Consider the following 15,727-nt stretch of genomic DNA (forward strand, 5'->3'; position numbering starts at 1 on the left):
ACTTGGGATTGCAGGAAAATGATCTCTTGCGTTTCCGCATTTCCCAATGAGCTTCCTGATTCATAGGAGCTGAAGGTTTATGTGTTGGAATTCCTGAACCTGTTTCTCCCTCTTTAGTGTGTGTGTGTATGTGGATTAATTTCTACATCAATGTTTGCTTCCAGACCCATGTGTCTCCAGTGTCCTGGCTTTAAAATCTGAGGCCTAATTCTAGCAGAGAACAACATTGGTTATAAAACATAAATTCAACACAGAGCCTGGAGTAGTCCCTGGGCACAGCTGGGTATGGTCTAAACCAGCAAGCTTGGTTTGGGATTTTAGGGATTAGATGTGAGGAAGATGACAAGAGAGATGAAATGGACACTTCTTGCTCCATCCTGAGTTTTCCGCTTGAAGAGAAGCAGAATAGCACACAGCCAGTATAACTGACAGGACACCTGGCAACAGGACAGATAGGAAGTACAGGTTCTGGTTACTCTGGCAAGAAAACAGTCCAGGAGACACTAGGAAACTCCAAATGTGCCTCCTTCTGAAAGGTTGCAGAGGCCTTCACAAACTAAGGAAATGAGCTGTGTGTTTGGATTTCAATAAGACACAGTTTACCTTTAAATAACGACTCTCAAAACCCTAATATAAATGGGGAAGGGTCAAAAGGCCATGACACTGAGAGCTTCTATGTAATTTCTGTGTTAGGGGGTTCTGCAGTTTGTACACATGTAACTCAGTGATAACTCGGGCTCTGATTCTATGTTCGTGGATTACTCTGAAGTCCCGATGAAGCAAAGAAAAAAGGAAAAAGAAGAATTTCCATCATCTAAGGCAACATCATCCAAACAGAAAGCCTTTTGACTACAAGAGTATGAATACTCCATGCTGAATGAAATGAGTCAGAGGGAGAGAGACAGACATAGACCGATTACACTCATTTGAGAGATAGAAAGATACAAGTAGGAGAATAATGTGCAAAGATAATAAAAATGACATTCAGGAGAACTGGTCCTTAGTAGGAAGCTTTCCACCATGCAAGGGACTGAGGATAGGACAGGAAAGGAACCATGAAAGAGGGAAGTGGTCACTTTGGACAAGTACTAAGGGCTGAAAGGAGATTCAGGTGATAATCCTAATACCATAGTGTCTAAAAGGAGAAAAGAAAAGGAAAGAGATTTTGCCATAGAAACAGACAGGGAGGCAAGAGGGGCAACTGGGGACATTGGTGGAGAAAAGTGACACTAGTGAAAGAATGGGCGTTTGAACACTATATGACTGAAACTCAGTCATGAGTAATGTTGTAACTTTGTGTTCCCCAGTGGTTCAATAAAAAAATGAAAGGATAATGATATCCTTTTGGGGTACCAGAAGTAGCTGTGTATTTAGCAGAGCAGGAGTATGGCTCCCACACTAAACCTCATGAACCAAAGAACTGATGAGCCAGGCATAGTGTGCAAGGCCAGGCAGGCTCCCAGCATGCTGGGGGGCTAAGGGGACTGTGGAAACTCAATTTCGAGGACTGAAGAAGAGATTTGGATGGAAAAGAGAATCATAAGACAGCCTCTCAGTGGATGGCTGTAACTTTCCATCCCACCAAGTCACCTTTTCTCTATTCTTTCCTTCGAATCTGATCTTTAAACTCTGGTGCACTTCAGCGGGGACATGGACTAACCATGGGGCCATTTTCTCTGACGAGATTCTTTACATAAATGGTTTCCTTTGCCCAGGACACTTTTTCAGAGTATTCTGTCTGACACTGTCCAGAGAAGCCTTTGCTTCATCTTTTGGGTGTGTGTCTTTGTGTGCCTGTGTGCAAGGTTCAAACCCAGGGCCTCACAAAGAGCCCTTCCACTGAGCAACACCTCCTTTCCTACTTCATCACCTTCTCAGACTCCTACCACACTCTCCTTGCTTCCCAAGGCCCATTTGTATTTCACTAGATTAATACTTGTCACCACCTAATTTTGTCTAATTCACCCTTTCCTAAGTAGGAATTCATGTCATTAATTCTCTACTAATATATATATAGGTTAAATAAATTATCCAGAAAGAAGCACCAATTTTTTTGTCTTCTGAGTTGGTAACTCAGAAAAGTCTGAGGTAACAAATTGGCTAATTAAAAGCAACAAAGATCCACAAGACAAGAAAGGCTGTTCTTGACTAAATATTCTGGAACATACCTATACAGTTCAGATATAGTTGTCAGTTCCTGTATGGAACCCTGAGCCCAGTGGAGGTCTGACCTCTAGTGGACAACACTGAGAATACAGTAAATCCACAGGAAAGCTGTCACCTGGACTTGCCATGAAGAATGAAACACTCAGAAGTTTCTTTACTTTTCTCTTCTATTATGAAAACCTAATTTTATCTCATCTAGGGGGTGGGGTAGAGTCAAAATTTAATCTTAGGGTTCAAAGTTATAGTTGAGAGGGTAAAGCACTTGCTTTGCACATGGATCCCCAACACCACATTGACGCCCCTGATCCCCACCAGGCACCATCTCTGAATATAGAGCCAGGAGTAAGACCTGAACACTGCCAAGTATGACCCACAAACAAACAAACAATTAAAAAAAATCTCAATTGAATATTGGTATTTAGAGAATCTCTAACAACTGTGAAGAGGATCAGTCCATTTTACTATCTTGATTCTCTCTTCCCTTTTCTGCCTTCTGGTGTTTTCCTTGGGATTGCAAGGTTGAAGGCTTCCATTTCCTCTTGAGATAAGGCAAGTCTAAAATCCCTTGCTAACCAAAGAGTAAACTATTATTTATGTCACAAGGACAGAAACACGCAAACAGGGAGGGAACAAGAAGAACAAGTATATGTAGAAAGGGAACAAATGTGAGTGAATATTCCATAAATTTTGCCTCCCAAACAAATCAGATAGTGCTGCCTAAAATTGCTCAGTCTCCGCTCATTAACAAAGGATTTGATGTGGGGAAACCCTGGAATGCTCAGGACAACCTCCAGTTCTGGGCTGGATATACTAGAAGCTAGACCCTTAGAGCTAAACTTTGCTTTCTTAACTGCTTGTCATCACCTTGAATCTGCAGGATCCAAGGACAGTAAAACAAACAAACAAACAAACAAACAAACCTCTTGCCTAACTCATGCCTTTATAACATCTTCACAATCTCTTATTTTTTATTGGCATGCACACTCTGCTTTGGAGAGTACATCTCTGGCGCCAGGATAATGGCCAGAGTAGAAAGTGAGCTAGGAGAAGGTAGGGATGAGAGGCAGACACCAGAGCTCACTTCTGGTACATCCTTGAGGATGGTGGACAGGAGGGACACAGAGATCAGGAGAGAGACTGATATGGAAAGAAGAGGAAATTCCCTGGCAAATTCCATTCAAAGTGAAAAGCGCAAGCAAGATTGGAAAGATAGTACAGTGGGAAGGTAGGGGCAGTACACAAGGTCCCTAGAGCTCCTGAAGAAATAATTAAATTATTATTAATTAATAATTAATTACAAATAAAAATTAATCAATAATTAAACCTGTAGCACTGTTAGGTATGGCCTCAAATTAAAATTGTGAAAAAGAAAAAACAAATTATGTTTCCAGTTGAGATACATAGTTCAGTTTGTTTAGGAAGGCTATACACCCAAGGGCAGCAACCACACACATATATCATAAGCCTAACGTTAGGGGTGGCCAAGTGTATAGTACAGTGGGCCGGGTTGCATGCGATGACCTGGGTTCGATTTCAAGCATTCCATATAGTCCCCCAGGCACTACCAGAAGAGATCACCCTGAACGCAGAGCCAGGATCAATGCAGGGTATGGCCCCCAAATAAAACCAACAAGCCGGTTAGTTCAGGTGCCAGTCCGGCCCTCCTGTACCAGCTTCCACCGAGCACTGACTCTGTATTGGTGGGGCAGGGTCCCCTCACCTAACAGCACCTACCATTTCCCTAAAGGCACTTTCCAGAGCACCGATGACCAAGCACTCGTGCGGGATCTTCTTCTCGGTGAAGAAGCGTGTGGGTGGGGTACTGGGGGAGCCGGGAGTACCCACTCCGCCGCGCAAAGATGCGGCCCGTGTCAGGGTACGACTGTGCGCTCCAGTGTGCTCGGGCTCGTCGCCTAGGCAGGTGGGTGGCAGCAAGGCTGAGTTCTTGAGGATCTCCACGATGTCCTGCAGCTGCTCGGTGACATGGTGCTGCAGCAGGCGGGCTGCCACCACGGCCGCCCCGGAGCCCGCATGGCCATCGAACAGGGACCAGTAGTGGCAGCAGACACCTTCCGATTCCTGGGGGGAAAGGAGACAGGGAGGGTGAGAAGAGCAGACATGGCTATCGACTGTCACAGGAGGCCTCCAAGGGCGCAGTGGTGACCCTTGGTTCACCAAGCTAAACCTTGGCTTGCAAAACCCTTCCAGGATAGTACCTGTATGTGTCACTCACTGACACTGAAGGATGATGGGGGTCCCTGACTTTGCACCTCTGGGTAGGCTACCAATTACCACCAAGGCAGAAGGAGGGTAGGGAAAAACCTAATCTTGGTTCTACCCCAACTTATTTTTTTTTTCACATAGGTATTTCATTTATTTTACAGCGCTTAAAGTCAGCAAATTCTATTTTTAACATTGATTACAGCATTTCTTCAAACTGAAGCTTTGTATAATGTGAAAAAAATAATGAGTTTACAGGACTTTAATTTTCTATCAAAGATCTTTTTTTATAATAATTATCTTTATTTAAACACCGTGATTACAAACATGATTATAGTTGTATGATTACAGTCATGTAAAGAACACCCCCCTTCACCGGTGCAACATTCCCACCACCAATTTCTCATATCTCCCTTGTCCCCACCCTCCTACACCTGTACTCGAGACAGGCTTTCTACTTCCCTCATTCATTCACATTGTTATGATAGTTTTCAGTGTAGTCATCTCTCCAACTGCACTCATCACTCTATGTGATGAGCTTCATGTCATGAGCTGCACCTTGCATTAAGACCCGCACCTGGCAGTGTTCAAGGGCTGTTCCTGGCTTTTTGCTATTCTAATACCCCTGCAGGTGCTTGGCAGGAAAGCACCTTAACCTTGTAATCTCTCTCTCCCTTCTCATTCCTTTCTCCACTCCTTCCTCCCCGCCCCCCAATCTGTGCTTAAGAAAGCATATGTGGTGCCAGGATTGAATTGGTTTCACTCTGTGCAAAGCCCACACCTTAACCCCTTCCTGTACTATCTGTTTGGCCCTCTCCTTTTAAAAAAATTTTATTATATGGGCTGGAGTGATAGTACATTGGGTGACACGTTCGCCTTGCATGTGGCAGGTCCAGATTCAATACCCAACATTCCATATGGTTCCCCCTTAACATTGCCGGGAGTAATTTCAGATTGTAGATGTAGACCCAGAATCGCTGGGTATGGCTCTCAAGCTCCCAGATCCCCAAATAAAATTAAAAATCGATTGTGTTCGACAATTATTTTATACTTGCAGGGCTGCTACACTGTGCCCAGGCCTTTTCCACCGTTCACCTCAAATTAAAAGCTCTGTCATCTGGCAGGTACAGACTTGGTGTGAAATGTCATTCACACAGACCACTTCAACAGCTAACTTCTCAACCTCCCTCTGTGGCCTGGACAGAAAGTTAGGTCATTCTTGGGGAACATCCATTAGCCCCCTTGAGGGCCCTTAAGCATTTGTTATTGGTATTTTCTTTGGTCTGGAGCATCAGTTCTGGGTGTTTCCCCTGAGGCACGCACAGATGCAGCAGCTTTGATTTCTTATTCAGCCATTGTCTAGTTTCAGTCTCTCTCAGTGAGCTTTCTAGTTGTTGCTTTCCCCTTTTCTCCCAGAAGGTACTACAGTCCTGGATCCTCCACCTGCCATACTTAGCACCTGCTGACTGATTTCTTGACTGTTACACTTCAAAAAAACATCAGAATTACTTGTTTGGGTGCTGGGGGTTGAACCATGGCTTCTAGCCACTGAGCTGTACCTCAGCCCAAAGCCACGGTTGAATGACACATATGAAAGAGGTTGATTTTGGGGTGGGAGGTGGGGATGAAAGGAGATCAGCTGTGATGTCACAGGAGAGGTAAGAAGAAATATTGAGACTAAGTAAGATATATAGCCTAACTTTTTGGCTACTGGGGCTAGCTGACCTGCAAAAATAAATACTGACGTCCTTTGGGCCAGGGGGATCTCTGAAAGGACCAGAGCACATGCTTTGCAAGTAGGAGCCCTGGGCTTGAGCCCAGCACCATATGCTACCCAGACACTGCCAGAAGTGACCTCTGAGCAGTCAAGTGTGGCCTCCAAGCTAATATATACAGCAAATGTTATTACAATTATATATTTATTTAGTTGGAAGGCATGCCCAGCAATGCTCTGGGCTTGCTCCTGGTTCTGCAAAAGAATCCCTCCTGACAGTGCTCAGGGGCCTCTAAGGTGTCAGGGATCAAACCAGGTCAGTGCATGCATAGAAAGTGCTCTTACATGCTGTATTCTCTATCTGGCCCTGTGTTTTAATATTTACTTATCACTTTAAGAAATAACTACACTGGGCCTGGAGAGATAGCACAGCGGCGTTTGCCTTGCAAGCAGCCGATCCAGGACCAAAGGTGGTTGGTTCGAATCCCGGTGTCCCATATGGTCCCCCGTGCCTGCCAGGAGCTATTTCTGAGCAGACAGCCAGGAGTAACCCCTGAGCACTGCTGGGTGTGGCCCAAAAACCAAAAAAAAAAAAAAAAAAAAAAAGAAAAAGAAATAACTACACTGAAAACTATCATGACAATGGTAATGAGTGAGAGAAGTAGAATGCCTGTCTCGAATACAGGCAGGGGATGGGGGAGGAGGGAGTTGGTGGCCATCGGTGGTAGAAATGTTGCACTGGTGAAGGGGGGCGTTCTGTTTATAACTGAAACCCAATTATAACCATGCTTGTAATCATGGTGCTTAAATAAAGATATTTAAAATATTTATTACTTTAAATATATTTATCAAATCATATTCTTATCTGGAGTCATTTGCTCACTTTTAGACTGTGACAGGTAACTCCCAGCCTGTAACCTTACTGCTGACTATCATTATGTCTTGGCTTCTTCCTTTTCTTAAAAGATAAAAATACTGATAAAGGAAGTTCTAGAAAAGTCACTTATGCCAGGTGGTTAGCTAAATAATAGACCTGGAGCACACACTCAGATATTTAGCATACATCCTTGGAGAAATCATTTTTTCAACTTTATTCTTCACTTAAATGAGTGTAGACTCCAATGATTTTAGCCCACAACGTCCTAAATCTAATAGGGAACAGCATGGATGAGGGAGCTGGCAGCAGGGTGGGGAAACTGGGCCATGATGACAGGATGCATTCAGATAGATAGAGATGGAGCCAGAAGGCCTGAGAAGAGGGAAGTGCCAGGCGTTGGCAATAGTATAGTAAGGCTGGTTTTGGTTTGCTTACTGGACATCTGTTCTCTCCTCTGTCCCCTATTGATTCTGCTTGAGGCAGTGATGGGTCCATGTAAGATTTTCATTTTCCACAACCTTCTGGCAGCTCAATATGGTTCAAGGAGCCTTCACTGACCATTAACAGTAAGGAGGAATCTTCAGGGCAGGACTTCCAGGAAAGTTACAGTTGTCTGTCAAAAAGGACCACTCAACTGGCCTTGGCCTTTTGCCTTTTTTTTTTTTTTGAGTTGTAAGGTGAGGTGTGGTGTGAGTTGGGCCACACCAGACATTGTGTAGGGGTTACTCCTGGCTGTATACTTAGAGATCACTCCTGGTTGGGGACCAAATGAGGTGCCGGGGATGAAACTAGGGTCAGTCACGAGCAAGGCAAGTTCCTTAACCTCTTGTGTCATCAATCAGGCCCACTTGTCTTTTTGCCCTTTTGTTATTTCCTCTATCTCCATAAGTCACAGGGGCAGCACTAAGAGGGAATCTTTGACCAGCATGGTAGAATGGGAAGTTAGAAGGAATCTGGGGCTCTCCATCCTGCTTGGGGGTGTTGCAGGCTCTGGGAAGTTAATCTTCTCTTTTTTCTTTTTGGTTTTTGGGCCACACCCGGTGACACTCAGGGGTTACTCCTGCTATGCACTCAGAAATCACTCCTGGCTTGGGGGGACCATACGGGATGCAGAAAGATCGAACCATAGTCCATCCTAGGCTAACACATGCAAGGCAGACAGATGCCTTATGCCCTGCGCCACCGCTCCAGCCCCTGGGAGGTTTATCTTTGTCACTTGTGCTTTAAGAAATTTCTAAAAGAGGCCAGAGATATAATAGAGTATGTAAAGTGGCCACTTTGCATGTGGCCAGCCAGGGTTCAGCCCCCAGCATCCCATACAGTCCCCCGAGTACAGTTAGGAGTGTTTAGTGCAGAACCAGAAGTAAGACCTGTCATACAGCTCTGTGTGGCTGCAAAACAAAACAAAATTCAAGACACTTCCCTTCCATAAACTACTATAGAGTATGGAGCAAGAGTTGGGGATATGGAGGAGAGAAAGGCAGCACCTGCTCCTCATGCATCCTGGGACTAATGGCCACTGTATTTGGGGAGGATGATGGTGGTTGAGAACAAGCTGAGGCTGCATCAGCACAAATAAATCCTCCAAAGAGTTAAAAGCAGACATTGGCTGATAGGATTCCTCAATTAGGGACATGTGAGGAGAGGAAGGGTTAGGAATCTCACAATTCTGCATTTTTCACCAGCCTCTGCTTTTTAGCATTTCCTATTATGAATGTAAGGTAACCAGGTTCAGTAGAATTAGCAGAGGCTGAGAAATGGCCAGCAACAGAAAGAATGGATCGCCCTTCTGTTTGAATTACTGTTACACACATCACGGTTCTGCCATGAAGGGATTAATAAAATGGAGCTCTAGACTGACATGTACCACTCCCCTACTTGGGACAAGTGAGCAAAAAGATAAAGGATTTCTTGTTTATGAAGCCCCCCAAAGCCTTGGAGGCCCAGGAGGAAGATCTGCCTGCATGTTCCTGATCCCGCATTTGATTTAAATGAAAACCCAGCAAGCGTCTTCCAGTAAGCTCTGTGGGTGCAGGCCAGATTGGAAGGGAGCAACTGTGTCTGTCTGGGCCCAGAGTCTGTGACACCAAATGTTACCCTATTTCTTAGTCCTGTTGCAATCAAAGGACACACTGCATTGGAATGCAGCCCTGATTTTTCTTACAGGTAATCCAACCATTTCCTTCAGCTAGACAAAGCATTCTGCAGTTACCACAACCATGACAAATGGCAGATCTCTGGGAATTTTCAGTCATGAGGAAATTTAGTGGGGGACCTCCAACATGAGGCTCAGAAGTGTTCAACATTATTAACACTATGAACCCTGGTCCAGTTCATTTTTAATGCAATGAATCCTTTACATAATAAATCAAATCCTTTTCAAACTTAGAAGACATTATTTTTCAGCAAAGTGCTCTCCCTCCCTCCTTCTATCTGTCCAATCCTTTGTTCTCTCTCATTCTTCCTCCCTTCTTCCCTCCATCTTCTTTTCCTTCCTCCTACACTTCCTTCCTCCTCTTCTCCCCCCAACAATGTTTGCTCTTGGTTCTGTGCTCATGGATCACACTTGCTGATACTCAGGGAACCACATATATATGTGGTAACAGGAACCAACCTGTCAGCTCCCCAAAAAAACATCAAAAAGGGGTGGCCAGTGGAAAGATCATAAGAAACCCTAGTCCAGGACACCCTTCTCAGCATTTAGAAAAGCTTCCAGGACAGGCAATGATCCCACATGCTTCACAAACACTAATTCATTTAATCTATGCCATATTCCCATAAGATCTGGTAATTATCCCATCTTTGAGAGGGTGGAAGTGAAGGATGGACAGTCTAACTGCTTTAAATACCTGCCTTGTGACATTCTAAGAGCAGACCGCTGCTCAAAGCCCTCAATCAATCCCCTTTGCTAAAGAGAAAACTCCCCACTTCACTGGCTGCTTCGCACTGGAGGTAGAGCTGTATAATCTTCAACCAGAGTGATGTTTTCCAAATCACAGAAAGTGCTTTTTTCCTATCTAGTTTACTAATCTGCTCTGTGAGCTGACTCCATCAACAGGTCCCCTACCTGTACCTCTTCTAGTCTCTGATGCTCTCTTGGCTTTCTGTTGCTGACTCATAATCTCACCTGCACTGAACTCTAATACTTGGAGCTCATCACAAACTACCACTACCATCACCCCCTGCTTAGTTTTCTGCAGGTGCAGGGCAAGAAGCAAAATTGTTTCACAGTGCGGTAGTTACAAGTAAAAATGGTTCTAGTAAGCAATCGTTATCAGCCATATGGGGAGGCATAAACATGGGAAAGACTCAGAGAAAGAGCACAGCGTTAGCTCAAGACAAGCCTGGAATTTACTACTTGGTGATCTTGACCAAGTTTCTGAACCTTTTCCAACTGTTTCCTTCATTAAAGAACAAGATGTGATTATAATATAGATATGAAGATTTCATTTACTTAGTGCCTGTTCTGGCTTCTCCTCTGCCATGTGCTAGCTCCATCCTATACCTTAAGAAAGAGCAGGCAAGAGACTAGAATAGTTGCTAAATGCCTGCAGTGAATAATCTAGACTAGAACAGGCAACAGCAAGTGTCTGAGAGAGAGGAAGTGTCTAGGTGAAATATCTGTGTAGAAGATCATAGGCTAAATGAGGGTCAGTAGGTAGGACTATAGAGACAAAGATGTGTGTTGTGGTGCTTGGAACCATTTTGATAAAAAATTCTAAACATATACTAACATTCACTAAACTCTATAGCAGTGCCAGGAGTCTTATGCAAAGAGGTTTGAAGTTCTACTCAAATTTTACAGCCTTACCAACAAATTATATATTAATTTTTTTAAAAAAATAAGCTATAAATGCGATTTAAAAAAGTGATTACCAAAAAAACCTGTTAATTATACCACATAAGAATGTTTTGAATGACACTGTGAGAGAAATAGAATGCCTGTCTCAAATACAGGCAGCGGGTGGAGGAAAAGGAAGATGGGAGGCATTGGTGCTGGGAAGGTTGACTGGTGAAAGGGGGTATTATTTTTTAAGACTGAAACCCAACTACAAACATGTTCGTAATCATGGTTCTTAAATAAAGATATTAATTTAAGTGGCTGGAGAAATAGCATGGAGGTAGGGCATTTGCCTTGCATACAGAAGGACAGTGGTTCGAATCCCAGCATCCCCTATGGTCCCCCAAGCCTGCCAGAAGCAATTTCTGAGTGTAGAGCCAAAAGTAACCCCTGAGCGTTGCTGAATGTGACCCAGAATCCAAAAAAAAAAAAAAAAAAAAAAAAAAGGATGCTTTTAGTTTGTTTGTTTATTGGGCCACACCTGGTGATGCTCAGGGGTTACTCCTGGCTATGTGCTCAGAAATCGCTCCTGGCTTGGGGGACCATATGGGAAGCCAGGGGATCGGACCAAGGTCCATCCTGGGTCAGCTGTGTGCAAGTCAAATGCCTGACTGATGCTCTATTGCCTCAAACCTCCAAAAATAATGTTTTAAATGAAATAAAATGTGTAGGGGCCGGCGAGGTAGCATGGAGGTAAGGCGTTTGCCTTCCATGCAGAAGGACAGTGGTTCGAATCCAGGTATCCCATATGGTCCCCCGTGCCTGTCAGGGGCGATTTCTGAGCATAGAGCCAGGAGTAACCCCTGAGCGTGCTGGGTGTGACCCAAAAACAAAACAAAAACAAACAAACAAAAAAGAAATAAAATGTGTAGCAGTATGTAGGAGCCCTAACAGAATTAAAAGTAATAAACAGCCATCACTTATAATAATGGCTGGGGTGGGGGAACAGTGAGCAGCTGGGTGCTCTGAGCAGTGTGCCCTCATTCAGGGGGACATTTCAACTCTGCCAGGTGAGACACTTCCCACCCAGCATAGATGCTGTTATGTCTATTCTGAAGCTCCTTTCCTCGTAGGAAATGTTAGTTCAAAAGATTCTAGTGAGCCACTATTGTGTTTAACCCCCACATCACCAGTTAAGAGATCTCAGGGGTCCATCTTCACAAATGGTTTCAGCAAGGCACAGAGATCAAAGGAACTGCTCCTGGTCAGGGCATAGGAGGGGGATTCTCACCTAAATTTTCAAATTTCAAATGAAGGAATGTTTTAAATTTCTCTGCCATGAGACTGGCATCCCAGCTTTTAGCACCCTGGCTTCTGTTACTGTGCAGTCTCCAGCACTTTGCTAATGCTTAAACCTAGAACTGTTAGTACAAGTTGTAACTGTTAGTACTAGCTGTCTGCATACCAGTCCAAAGTTACTGCTATTAGTCAAGTCTTTTCCTGGGAGAGGCCCCAAGCTACTACTTAACTCTCCAGTAGTATCAGGCAATGTCTTAGGGATCCTAGTATGGACTCAGAGGTCTACATCAGAGAAACTGAACCCTACAAATAGATTGGCATTGCTGCTAACAAAAATTTCAAATGTCATCAAATGTTTGTTTTTGCTCCAGATAAACAGATTGAAATTAATATTCCACTTTAATGAAAACAATACCATATCCGTTCCTAATCTGCCATACAATTTCATTTGGCTATCTTTATTGTCTCAAAAGATAAACTTCCAAGCAGTTTTCCAGTTGCATTCTTTTCTGGGCAGCTGGGAGAGGCAAACCTAGTGGTGCTCAGGGACTATTCCTGACTCACTGCTCTGGAGAGAACCTGGTAGTGCCCAGGGAACCATTCACAGTACTGGCGATTAAACTGGAGTGGGTACATACGATGCAAAGTGTCCTGCCCCATACGACCTCTCCAGTTCTCCACCTTATTCGAAATTACTTCATGTACAAAATAAAAGTAAAATATTGTTGGCAAGTGACAAACTAGGAGTTTCAGACTCAGGATTTCTCTTACAGCATTTTTTTCTAAAGTAGGCTCAGTGTTACGTTCTGCTTTCTCAAAAAATCTACAAACAAAAAAAAATTTTTTTTAACTATCTTGTTTCTTTACATGAAAATATATAACACTGGCATGAAATGAGTTATAATGGGAAATAAGCAATTTGTGCTCCGCCAGTCTCAGGTATAATTATAGCACAATTAGGGATTGGGAAAAATTAGGAGCTTCAATATTTTGATTTTTTTTTTTGGTTTGGGGTTATGCCTGGGGATACTCAGAGGTTATTCCTGGCTCTGTGCTAAGGGAATCATATGGGATTCCAGGGACAAAACCAGTTGGCCATGTGCAAGGCAAAAGCTCTCTGCCCACTATACTATCTCTCCAGCTTGAATTTTAACCTTATGGGAATAGGAGCTGCATTTTATGTGCTTTAAATCCGAGGAGCCCCTGGGTTAAAAGATTAACCCGATCCCTTCTCTATGCTGAATGAAATAAGTCAAATGGAGAAAGACAGAACACCATGAGGTTTCACTCAGCTGAAAGATAAACTAAGGGAAGAAACCAAATCAAAGAGTTTTAGGTCCTGCCAGAAAGATGGTTCCAGAAGAGGGTCAGAGAGAAGGAGGGATGGGGTGGGTGAAACCTCTCACTGGTGACTGGTAATGGGGGTGGGGTGGTACAATTGTCTCAAACTCTCAATTTTATAAGCATCTGTTGCCTTAATATAAATTAAAGAGTCCTACTGTTGGTGTGGGGATGGTGAGGCCTTTCTGGGCTCAACCCGGCTCCCACAGCCCCTATGATCTGGTGGGTCTGAAGGTTGCAGGGTGAAGGCGGAGAGATTCACAAAGCAGTCAGATGTCTCAGCCTGCTTTATTTCACAGTCCCTACCGCCATGTACACCTCCTCACATGGCCTCTAATACTAAGCCTTTTCCTAGCAGCTACTTCTCTACTCCTACTGGGCTCTCTCGGCCTCTGTCTCCCTTTCAGCTGCTTTTACCAGGCTTCCTAACTGGCTTCTAGGCTGACCAGCTCCCTTTGGTGATGTTACTGCTGCTGCTTCTTTGATGTTACTGAATTTCTGATGCTGTATCTCTGATGATGATGGCTCTCCTACACTCCTCTCTCTTAACTCTCCTTCTTATCCCCTCTCTCTCCCCCCTGCAGACTCCTCTACCTGCCCATTCCAGGTGTGGGCCGTTCTGAATTCAAGTGGGATAGATGAGTTGGGGGAGGGAATACCCACAAACATCAACATCTACAACAATGTTAATCTCAATTGCAAGAAAAAAAAAATGAGCCTTAGGGAACCTGTTTGGAGGAAATGAAGCTCCAGGATCTTTCCTAGCAAGCTGGTAAACAAATTCTCAGACATTTCCTGTGATGCCTGAGAAAAACGCTGTAAGGCAGGAAAACAGAAAACCGAGGAATGCGGTATGATACATTTGTCTGAGCGTCAAGAAACCCAGATTCTGCCTTATCTTCTCGAATACCCACAGTTCTGGCAAATCCTCCTCATTTCTCTCTCCTGCCAGAAATGGCAGGGCTAGGCCTGTTTACAATGATTGATCACATTGCCGGAAAGCACTTGTCTTGTATATGTGAGACTCTGAACTCAGAATGCCACTTCAACCCATCGCTGATAGTCAGTTGTACAAAGGGAAAAAAAAAACATGTTTTTTTTTTTCATATTCTGTCACCTAAAATTGAGCTCAGGTTTGCTAGCTTTTCTTTATACACAGGGAGAGAGGCACACTCTAGTGGTGAAGGTAGTGACTGGAACTTGGGTGCTGAAAATCTATTAATTAACTTTAGGCCTTGGAGAGCAGGTAGGGATACAGCTCAGCCTCAGAGACCTTATCTTGCATGAGTTCAAAGACTGTCACCCGCCCTTATCCACACTGTGGGAGAGCCTGACTATACCCAGAAGAAAAAAATTGTAGCCATTAACTTTGTTATTACTGGATCCCTGAGTCCTCAGCTAAGTGACCTTAGATAACTGTTTTTGGGGTCACACCCAGCAGCGCTCAGGGGTTACTCCTGGCTTGATGCTCAGAAATTGGTCCTGGTAGGCTCGGGGAACCATATGGGATGCTGAGATTCGAACCGTCGTCCTTTTGCATGCAAGGCAAATGGCCTACCTCCATGCTATCTCTACAGCCCCCAGATAACGGTTTTTAACTGTATTATTCCTCACAAAGTTAGCAACAAGTTGTATTTTTTATGCCACACCTGGTACCACTCAGGGGTTACTCCTGGCTCTTCGTTCAGAGGTAACTTTTGGAAGGCTCAGGGGACCATGTGGGATGTCGGGGACTGAACCCAAGTCTGTCCCAGGTTAGCCACATGCAAGGCTTACTGCTGTGCTATCACTCTGACCCCACAAGTTGTATATTTTTAAATAATCAAGGAACTGCTAAAAAACATGAGCAAATAAAAGAACATGCCCCATATAAAAATTCTCATTCTCAGTAGTGAATGACAATATATTGTTATTGTCTATTATTGACAAATTATTGTTATAATTTATCTATTATTATTACTTATACTCAATAATAACTATAATCACTGTAGCTGACAGTAACTGACTCAAGAAGACAGTAGGAATATAGAATTGTTTGCGACTGTTATTGATAATGTGCACATTCACAGAATAGCTAATGGAAACACAAAGCCTACTTTAAGGTAGGCAGAAAATGAACTGCTGTATGAATGTACCACACTGAGAAGAATGCCTGGCATATAGCAAGTACTGTATGACTCAGATGTCTCTACAGGAAAATCTTTGTTGCCTTTATTTTTAAACTTTCCAAGAAAATTTTAGTTTTATTACTCAACATATAATGCAGAATATATATATGAATGTGGAGTAATACAGCTGTTAATAAATAAGTTAACACATGTAATGGGGA

At 43.6% G+C, this 15,727-nt stretch overlaps 1 protein-coding gene across 1 annotated transcript in view; it reads right to left on the bottom strand.

The window, feature by feature from the left end:
- Window positions 1-15,727, bottom strand: part of PPM1H (protein phosphatase, Mg2+/Mn2+ dependent 1H) — a 301,104-nt gene that overhangs the window by 171,204 nt on the left and 114,173 nt on the right. The window contains exon 3 of the mRNA XM_049782757.1: window positions 3,901-4,245. Within this exon, the coding sequence (XP_049638714.1) occupies window positions 3,901-4,245 (345 nt within the window). The remainder of the gene's footprint in view (window positions 1-3,900; window positions 4,246-15,727) is intronic.

Source organism: Suncus etruscus, chromosome 11 (genome assembly GCF_024139225.1).
Source record: "Suncus etruscus isolate mSunEtr1 chromosome 11, mSunEtr1.pri.cur, whole genome shotgun sequence".
Taxonomy (NCBI): domain Eukaryota; kingdom Metazoa; phylum Chordata; class Mammalia; order Eulipotyphla; family Soricidae; genus Suncus; species Suncus etruscus.